General features: G+C 37.6%; 1 protein-coding gene across 1 annotated transcript in view; it reads right to left on the reverse strand.

Annotated features, from left to right (window-relative positions):
* SCN2A (sodium voltage-gated channel alpha subunit 2) overlaps positions 1-10,661 on the reverse strand; it is a 160,688-nt gene that overhangs the window by 60,167 nt on the left and 89,860 nt on the right. The window contains exons 13-14 of the mRNA XM_045298020.1: positions 6,590-6,644; positions 4,455-4,693 (exon numbers count right to left, since the gene is read on the reverse strand). Coding sequence (XP_045153955.1) covers positions 4,455-4,693; positions 6,590-6,644 — 294 coding nt within the window. The remainder of the gene's footprint in view (positions 1-4,454; positions 4,694-6,589; positions 6,645-10,661) is intronic.

Below are 10,661 nucleotides of genomic sequence, written 5' to 3' on the forward strand. Positions count from 1 at the left end.
TCTGAAAAGATAAGCCCCACCTACTGCTTTGAGTGCTCAGGATATTTACATTCTAAGAGACTGCCTGGGGGCTGTTGACAATTTGAAGGGGGGGAAAAAGGAACCTTTTGGATTTTTAAATTTTGAACTAGTGGTCTGTGCTTGGAGCTGGAAACATCTGGAGCCATGAAAGAATGATCCTCTCTAGGACTGAACACTAAAGGGAGCCTATGGGCAGTCTGACATACTTGGTAGGTGACTATCTGGATCCACTATATTGAGTGGAAGTTTGAGAAAGGCAGGAATAAAGAGACAGGATGAGGCTGACCACTGACACTGTGGACCTGGTTCACAGGGACTAGAGGAGAAGATGAGAGTGGGTTGGGTGGTCTGAAGTTCATGACCTAGCCCAAGGGTGCTAGGGTTGTTCAGAATTTGTGACAGTGCCCACCATTGAAAGGCAAAAGAGCCAATGGGAACTCTATTGAGGCTAAGTGAGGCAGCCCACATTGAGTTGACCAGAACCTGACCAGAACCAGATGAAGAGATAAATTTTGAGCCAGTGAATTGGTGTACATTTCTGCTTACTTTATGGATGGCCTGTCCTAATTTGGCCTTGCTTATGGATATGAACTCAAAAGGTTCCAACTGGAATGAAGATTCCTCACATCAAATAACATGCTTGCTTTCTCAGAGCACTGGATTATTATAAGTAGGCAGTATAGAAATTGGATACCCAAAATTGAGTGGGTAAAGGTATGAAGTGGCTGGCTTACAAACTTTCATGGATTGGGGATATGTTTTTAGAATTTTGGATTATGGTGGAAGTGTTCACATAACTGCAATTGTTAAGCATTAAATATTTTTGTTTAGTCACTTACAGAGTATTATGAAGCTGGCACATTTTGAGTTGTGTGCATTTTAGTTTTATCCTGTTAGGCACAAATGTGATTTTGCTTTTGTTCTTGTTTTAAAAATTATATCTCGTTAAAGATTTGTGTAAAGGTGTAAAGTTAACAAGGGGTGGTCTGTGGTAGTTACAAAATTTCAAGTCAACTTGATAAGTATAGGGTTGGAGTCTAGCCTGTCAATCAGGTCACAGTCTGATGATGCCTCCTCATGAGGATTCTGGGAACTTCCTCTCTTTCTCCCTGGAGGTAGGATACACATTCTCTCTCTGCTTCAGCTTCTTGTCAAAGAGCCACACTTAGAGAGCTGGAGGAGCCATATGGAGACCTGTGCCAGGGCTGAAATGCTTCCTATACCATTGAAGCATCCACAATACTTTGCAACCATTGGCCTGTGATCTTCCTGAATTTTGCATCATTGCATGTGACTGTGTGAGTCTGATGAAGGATTTATGGATAAATATTGTACTTATGGGCTAATATCGGACTTATAGAATTGATCTGGACTGGGCTGGGATATTTTCTTAATATACAATGACTCTTTGATATAAAGTTCTTTCTTATACATACATGAGTGCCTCTGGATTTGTTTCTGTAGTCCACCCAGCCCAACACACCTATACTGGATAAGAAACAAACTACACACACAAAAACAATAACAATAACAACAATGATAAAAACAAGAGAAGAAACTTCATTGAAAAGGAAGTAGAAAATATTAAAAACTGAAATAATTTTAAATGGTTCAATAAGGAGATCAAGATAAGGGACTAAATTTTTACCTAATGACATTTCTACATTTGATATAATCCACTTTACAATACTCTCTATCTGAGAGCAACACTATTCATATCCCTGCACTATAGTCAGAGGGAATTCATTGAAGGCTTAATCCATGTGGGGACCCTGCAAATGGATTTTGGCCTTCAACTGTCATTCATGGTTTTCTGCAAACCAGGTGTTCAGAATTCCATTTCATCATTTGTATTTGGATTTTATTATTTAAAACCCTTGGATCAGATGGGTTGGTTTGCTTCTTCCACGTGGACTTAGTTGATGTGGTAGATACTTAATCTGTTGTCAGTTTGAGACTTACGAGTGAAGGGGTGGGATTTACCTGTCAATCAGGTTGCAGCATGATGACCTCATTTGGAGGTGCCAAGGAGATAAATAGCTTGCTGGAGGTGGGACACTCATACTCCTTGCAAGACATCCCTGAGGAGAAACCACATGGACCTATCCTGATGCAGCCAGAGCCCTGGGAGCTAGAGAAGCCATGAGGAGACCCCTGCCAGAGCTGAGATGCTAACAACATCACTGGATCCACAAGACTTTCCACCCACTGGCCTGTGATCTTCCTGCATTCAACATCATTGCATGTGTCTGAAGAGGACTTTATAAGTTGATATTGGACATAAGGGCTCATATAGGACTTATGGACTTGATCTGGATGGGCTGGGATGTGTTCTCAATATTCAATTGCTCTTGTATATAAAGCTCTTTCTTATACACATGAGTGTCCATGAATCTGGACCCATACTAACACAATTGTGCTAACACAAGTAAACCCGTACTAACAAATTGACTCTTCATTTAGATGGCTGTTTGTTGAAGACAAGCCTTTAAGACCCCAGACACTATTATATCTGGTAGCCAGGCACCATCAGGTTTCTTTCACCACACTTTGCTACAGCATTCACATCTTCAGTGATATGAGGGTCACTATTGAGGATGGCCATGCCATAAGAACCCCTGTTCTTGATTATATGGTCATCTTAAAATGGGTGAGCTTCAACCCATTATTTCTAGCAAAATGGCTCTTTTATTCCTTTCATCTTCTTTTGATGCTTACGGTTTTGCTCAAGAGTTTGCCTAGAGAATCCTACAATATTACACCAGTTCGTTCAGTTAGAGAAATTCCAAGGGGTTTGTACCCTATTGGGTGACTAACTCTCAGTCTCTGCACACTTTGCTGTAATGCTTTTCTTAGTACCGTCAAGCTTCCCTTTGAAGTTTTCTGTTTGACTCTTCAAATTCATTTTTTCATTTTTATCTCTAGTTTGCTTCTTTTTAATTGTTTCTTCAACCATTTGCTTGTCAGATGGATGTGCTTTGGTTGCTTGTGTTCCTGTGATACTGGAAGAGCTGTGTCATGAACATTTCAAATATAAAAGAGTAAATAGCGTACAATCTAGTGGTTTTTAGTACCTTTTCAGAGGTTTGCAACAATCTTACAGTCTAATTTGATAACATTTTATCACACACACACAAAAAAGAACTAACCAAAAAACAGTTATTCCAAATTATTCCCTTTCCCTAGCTACTGGTAACCATTAATCTACCTTCTATCTCTATATTTTTGCCTTTATGTACATTTTATACAAATAAAATTATACACCAAATGATTTTGTTGCTAGGTTCTTTTACTGACTGTAATGATTTCAAGGTTCATCTCTCTTGTAGCATGCACAAGCACATTCCTTTTTATTATAGAAAACATTCCTTTGTATAGAAACGTATTCACTAGTTGAAGGGCATTTGGGTTGTTCCCACATCTTGGCTATTATGAATAACCTGCTATGACTATTCAAACATAAATTTTTGTATAGACATATAACTTCTATTCTTTTGAATATATGCCAGGAGTGCAACTGCTAGATCAGACAGTAATTTTATGTTTAACTTTTTAGGGAATTAGTCAATTGTTTTACAAAGTGTGTCTGCACCATTTTACATGCTCATCAATAATTTCCCATATCCTTATCAATACTCATTATGGTCTGCCTTTTTATTCTTGCTACTCTAGTGCATATGAACTGGTATCGCACTGTGGTGCTAATCTGCATTTCTTTCTCATTTCCCTCATGACTAATACATTGAGCCCAAGTTGCACAATGGTTAAGCAGTCAGATGCTAGAAATTCAAACCCACTAGTGGCACCAAGAGAGAAAATGTCTGTGGTCTGCTCTCAGGAAGATTACATTCTAAGGAGCCACACGTGGTTGTTTTCTGTCTGATATGCCACTATGTGGTAACCAGGTGGCCAGTGAATGTTAAAACAAAATTTCCTTGATATTGCATTCAAACACTAATCATCTATAAATCAATAAGGCAATAGAATAAATTCAAATGGAAATAATAACCCCTTTATGATATTTTCCCCAAATCAATCTATCTTCAAGTTATTTATAAATATTTCAAAATGATCTCATTTGAAAATTTATAAGTTTTAAATGTACACTTGTCTAAATGGACCTATTCTAAATATTTGAGAAATATGTGATCACATTAGCTTCATGCACCAATATCCTCTATAGTCCACAATCACTTTTCTAATTAATGGATAGCTAAGTTTTCATTTTAAGCCAAACTGTATGCAAACCATTGAATTCTTCTGCACTATTTTAGCTCTAGGAACATATTTTTTATTTAAAAAGTAATACACCTTCACTCTTCTGGTATACATTGCCGATTAATTTATATTTCATTTGAGAGCCATGTGTGTATTTATGAAGGCAAGCATGAATCAATCTTTCAATGGGCAGAGGAGCCCTCAGCGAGCCTTACCAGGTTCCCGACAGATAACACACTGCTGAACTGCTCCGTCATGGGGTAGTGCTCCATGGCCATGAAGAGCGTGTTTAAGACGATGCAGATGGTGATGGCCAAGTCCACAAACGGATCCATCACGACCAGGTTGACAATGTGCTTCACCTTTAACCATGGTTTACAGCAGTCCCAGATCAAACACATGTTAGCAAATTTATACCAGCAGGGTGGACATTTCTGTCTGGATTCTTCAAGTTCTGAAAGAAAGAATTAAAAAAAATTAGAATACTCATGAAAACTGCTTACTTTCTACTAAGCAGCCTTCAGTTTAAACTAAAAGTACATTTTGAAAAATCAAAAGTTGTTAAGAGACATTATAGGTTGATTTGATGGTGGAGCAGGTTAAAGCTTATCTTGAGTTTTCTGTTATGGAAACGGTTGGTAGAGAAAGGGTATTAAACTTTACAAATGAGTAGGCTCAATATAGTGTCTAGTATTTGATCTGCTCTATTAAACTTCCTGAAAATTGTATTCAAGAGTGAAAATTAGATTCCAAAACTGACTAAAATTTGCATTAATACACTCGAAGCTCATCCATGTTCCATATGGATGAAAGAACATGGAGATTATCAAAAACATCTTCTCTCAGGTGTCCTAAACTCCTTAGTAAGTCACACTGAATCTTCTTGGATGAATATATATATATACACATATATGTGTGCATGTGTGTTTATATGTATTATTTGTATCTATCTATCTATCTACCTATCTTTATTAGGATTTTAATTGAAATCATTTTGTCAATGTCAGTATTGAGTCAGAAAGACTCAAAATAATGCCCTAGATATACAAGTTGGCATATTTAAATTCAACAAGATTCCTGCACTCTAATTCTTAACTACCGATCAATACGAAGAAGTGCTACTGCAAGGAAATAGAATTCGCACTGTTAGCACAGATCAAGGTTTCACAGGGCGGAACTCGTAGTCTGCTGGTAAACTATCAGGAGGGTTTGACATGGAATGCATGTGTGAAATTCCTAAATTGTCATGGCATGCATTTACCTTTTTAATTCAATATTTCATTATGTTTTAGTAAAAAAGTTTACGCATAAAATCGGGTTCCTCTTTAACATTTTTATACAAATTATTCTATGCCATTGATTGCCATTTTTATGAATTGTCAGCATTCTCATTATTTCCACACAATTCATTCTATTTCTCTGGATCAAGTTTCCTTTCCATTCCTTCCTTATCTTTTGGATACATATTAATCATTTGGCCTGATATAGTTAATTGTTTAAGGGAGCACATTACTTGTGGGTAATATTGTTTATTTATAGGTCCATCTATTAGCTGACTGAAAAGTAATCTACAAAAAGAGCTTTAATTTCAAATTCAAAGGATATGTTAGGGTAATAGTCTCAAGGGTTCCTCTAATCTCGATCCAGTAGATCTGGCATCTTCTAGAAATTTGATATTTTCCTACATTTTTTATCTTAGTCTGTCTGGGACCTTCTAATGTATATCCCTGGTCAAAATGGTTGGCAAAGGTAGCCGGGCACCATTTAGTTCTTGTTTTAGCTTAGAAGAGGCCAGGGTTCATGTGGGCTATTAGTCCCGTGAATTAGTTTCTTCTTTAAACCATTGATTTCCTTCATTCTCTTCTGTTCTATGTGAGTAGACCATAATTGCACCTTACATGACCGTTCACAAGCGTATAAGATCCCGGAAACTACTCACCAAACTTAAGTTGTCCCCTGAGACTAGGATCCCAAGATTTTTGACCCAGTAAACCAAACCCATAAGTTGTTTGGATATTTCTAGGACGTCTCTGTAAATTTGTCCTCTATGTTGTATTTATTTTAATGTTTTAAAATATAAAGCTATCCCATTGAAATCATGATACAAATTTTCTTTGAAAATACATATATTACATTAAGAAAAAGGTACAATGATTTACAAGCAAGTTTCAACTGAAAATGGAATGTGAGAATACAGAAATAACAGATATTTAAGGTGATACTCAAATTATGAACATTGGTAAATGTTAACCAAGAAGAAAGCCCTGGAGGCACAAGCATCTAAGTGCTCAGTTGATAGCTAAATGGCAGGCAGTTGGAACTCACCGGAGAGAAAGATGGACTAAATTACTTTCATAATGATTTAGCCGGAAAACCAGTTCTACTGGTGCTATTCTATAGCACCGCTGTAAGTGGGAATGTATTCAAGGGTCATGACCTTGTTTTTGTTTTGATATTTTCTTTTATTATTAGCAAATCATTTTTTGGAAGTAACTCACTGCCACTGAGTTAATTAAGACACCTACTGAGCCCATGGGCCGGATACAATGCGCCTTAGTGTTTTCCAAGACCATAATCTTTAAGGGAGCAGACACAGCCATCTTTCTCCCACAGAATGGCTGGTGGGTTTGAACCACCAGTTTGTGGCTAACAGCTCAACAATTAACTCACTGAACCATGTGGGCTCCTGTAGCTGCCATCTTCCTTCAGCAAGATCATTTCTGATCATATCTGTGGGAATAGGTTGCCTACTTTGTTGGGTTTTGCCAATCTCATTGTCTCACATCATATTATCTATTCTCCCCAACACGGAGCAAGCATTTCTGAAGCACACAAATAAAGGGGGAGATTTTTTGTACCAATCTAAGACACAACTCTGAACAGTAATTTTAGTATTACTATTGTTCCATTTAAGGAACTCCTGTGGCACTGTGAGTTAGACATTGGGTTGCTGTCCACAAGATTGGCAGTTCAAATCCACCAGCTAGTCCATGAGAGAAAGATGAGTCTGTCTGCTCCCCAAAAGATGTATCTTGTCAGAATCCCTGCATAGGATCACTGTGAGTCAGATTGACTTGCTGGTAGTCCGTCAGTTTGTTTATTTTAAGGGGGAGGAACATTGTGCCAACTAGAATACTACTCAATCCTGCTCAATTAAATTTCTTTTGGAGAGCACCAAGAAAATGACATGGACAATCGCATAAGTATAGAGTTTGTTATGCTGATAAACATTTTTCATTAAGTAATGCTGTAAAGTTTACCACTTCCTTAAAGTAAATTAATATAGTGCTATTTTAATAGTATAAAGGTACTCTTTAGCTGTCTCATCAGATACTGAAATTCTTAATGTATACCATGTATGTCCATTTATCATAATATTTAATTTTTAAATAGTAAAGATTATTCAAATGACAAATCAGAGAAAATATAATTATTATATACTAATAATTATATTCTATATAATTATCATATACAATACAACAGAGGCTATATAATCTTATACTGTATGATAATAATTATATACACCTATAATTACTATCTACTAATCATTTTGAGAGGAGCCCTGATGGCAGTGATTAAGCATTCATCTGCTAACCAAAAGGTTTGTGGTATGAGTCCCTAGCTGTTCCATTGGGGCAACAGGTTGCAGTCTAGTTCCATAAAGATTACAGTCTTGGAAGCCCTATGGGACATTCTACTGTTTCCTAACGGGCCACCATAAATTGGCATTGGGTTTGGTTCTTGGTAGTCATTTTGTAGATGCTGTTATGACTCCCAAATTAATCTCATGTTTATACTAATGAAAAAAAGAGAGAGAGAAGATACATTAATTAGACTAAATAACAAAGAGTCAATTAAAAACATTTCTGTTTGTCTATGCACTCTTCGTCTCTGTACCTTAGAAAAATTGCCAACGACTGTGCATGTGGTCAATTAGTCTTTCTTCACCTCCCACCCCTCTTTTAAACCGTGATTTGAGTGAAGATTTACAGAGCACCTTAGTTTTCTATTGGACATTTTGTTCTGTGACAGGGACATCGATTTCCATCCCCATGAGGTCACAGCACCCCTTCCACTTCCTCCTCAGTTTCCTGTTTGTTCTTGTTGAAGTTGTTCTTTTCTATTCTTTCGTGCCTTCTGAGCATTAGACCTGCACAAAGGCTGCCCTCTTGATCTCGTGTGGCTGATTGTTGCAAGGAGCACATGGCTTACGGATGCTGTTGTTCACCACACACACTGATCTATTGTTTGGCTGAAAGTAGAGCCACAGAGATGAGTACAGTGCCAGTCTTGAAGGGCAATTAAGGGCCATATGTCACAGAGGTTCCACAAGAATCCATCACACCAGTAAGCCTGGTCTTTTTTTTTTTTTTTTTATGACATTGAGTTTTAGGTGACCAGCTGCCACTTCTGACCACTCTGATTAAATCCGCATAAAACCATTAACATAATGGAAGAAAAACTTAGAACAAAGTTAAAATTATATTTAAAAGACCAGACTTACTAGTCTGATCGAGACTAGTGGAACCTCTGAAACTTTGTCCTTAAGCTACCCTTCATAGCTGGAAAGGAACCCATCCCAAAGACCACTTGACAGTCCAACGACAGACAAGCCAAGAAGGTGACTAATCACACTAGTGAGAAACATACTCTTGGGGGAAATACACCTTATCAGATGAGAAGGGCAGCATGCATGCCCCCAAACAAAGCTCAGAAGGCAAGAGGGACAGGAAAGAAGGGCAGAGTGAAATGATAATTCAGCAGCTGTTGCATTGAGGGAATTACAACTAATGTCGTGAAACAAAATGTGTATAAATTGTCGAATTGAAAACTGGTTTTCTCTGTAAACTTTCACCTAACTCAGATTTTTTTAACACGCTGTCTGTATTTTGGTAGATTAAATCAAAGAAAATAGAAAGTGTGTAGAAAACAGTAAGTCAGGAAAGTTCAAAGGGATGATGTTGGCAGCTGTTGCTTGTCTTGACACCAGGAAAAAACTACATAAGCAATATTATTTAAGTTCTAAAATAAAATTGTTCCATCATTTGTGCCAAAAAAGAGTCTCTTACACCTTGGCACAAAGCAGAGCACTCAACAAAGAACTACAGCTACTTTTCCATTGTTCCTGCATGGGTCACCCACACCAAGAACCAGCTAAATTTATATATTAGGCTGACTCACCTTGATTCCTCAGGAGCTTCTAACTCAGCCACCCACCATTTTTCCTAAGCACATGACCTGAAAACATTTCTATATATTTGACATAAAATACACATGAAAATCAATATTTTTGTTCACCTACTACTGCTTCATTATGTATGAGATTGTTACTCATACTTACTTAATCATCACTATGGACAATGGAGACTGACGTTAAAACAATAGAAAGACAAAAGTTTCTCCTGGATCAACAAGCCTGATTTGTAAAAAGAAAATGTGAACAAAAACCATTATAGGACTTAAAAGGAGTCACAAATAATCATAGTATGTCAATTTAAGAAACCTATCCACCATTATCAGGAACAGAGAGAGAAAAGAAAAGAAAGAGAGAGAAAGCCAGAGAGAGAGACCATATTAAAAAGTGTGTATATGTATACTAAGAATTGCTAACAAGCAGCCCTGGTCAATGCCACATTCAAAATGTTTAGATACAGTTGAATAAAGAAAACTCATCTTTTATCCTATGTAGCTAATAAAAACAGACTGCAACCTCAGCACTTGCTCCTCACGAAAATACAAAACCCAAACCTGAAGGTTTTAGAACCAAAACGCTATCCGTCTCCTGCTTCCCATGTTCTATTTATTTCTTGCTCAGCTTTTCATCACAGGAAACTCCGTGAGATGTTATTTTCACTAAGGGAGAGGAGGGTGTATTCATCTTGAATAATGTGGCTTAGGAACGGGACTAGCTCAATCTTGTGGTACTTTTAAAATGAATTTCTTAAGTTAGCTCAAACGTAATACTATCAGAAGTGCAAAGTATGACTGTTTGACTTACCCTGTCTCCTTCTCTACTTCCTGCTTTAGGGAGCAGACATGCTGCTGACATCTGTAGCAGAACCACTGGCAGCTTCCTCTCAGTGGTTTTGCTATGGCAAGGAGCAGAAGACCAGAATCTTCCAAAGATTTACCTGGAGGGACAGGGAGGAGCAAGCTACTGGCAGCTGGGGGGGAAGAGGGAGTGCAAGCTAATGCAGGTGAGGTTAGGGAAGAACGCACTAAAGTTTAATATTCCGTAGAAATCATTAAAAGATTTCTGATACTGTTTTAGGACACTATGAAAATTGGGTCTTGTAGTCTTGATATGGTTGCGGTGTAATATAGCTGGTCATCTACACTGTGAGGTTTTTTTCCCCACCTGGCTATGATTTTTCGGTTTCTGGTACCAGTATTAATATCTTGGGATCCTTGTAGTCAGACTC

The sequence above is a fragment of the Echinops telfairi genome, unplaced genomic scaffold, assembly GCF_000313985.2.
Source record: "Echinops telfairi isolate 266 unplaced genomic scaffold, ASM31398v2 ScPeMD7_4;HRSCAF=17, whole genome shotgun sequence".
Lineage (NCBI taxonomy): Eukaryota > Metazoa > Chordata > Mammalia > Afrosoricida > Tenrecidae > Echinops > Echinops telfairi.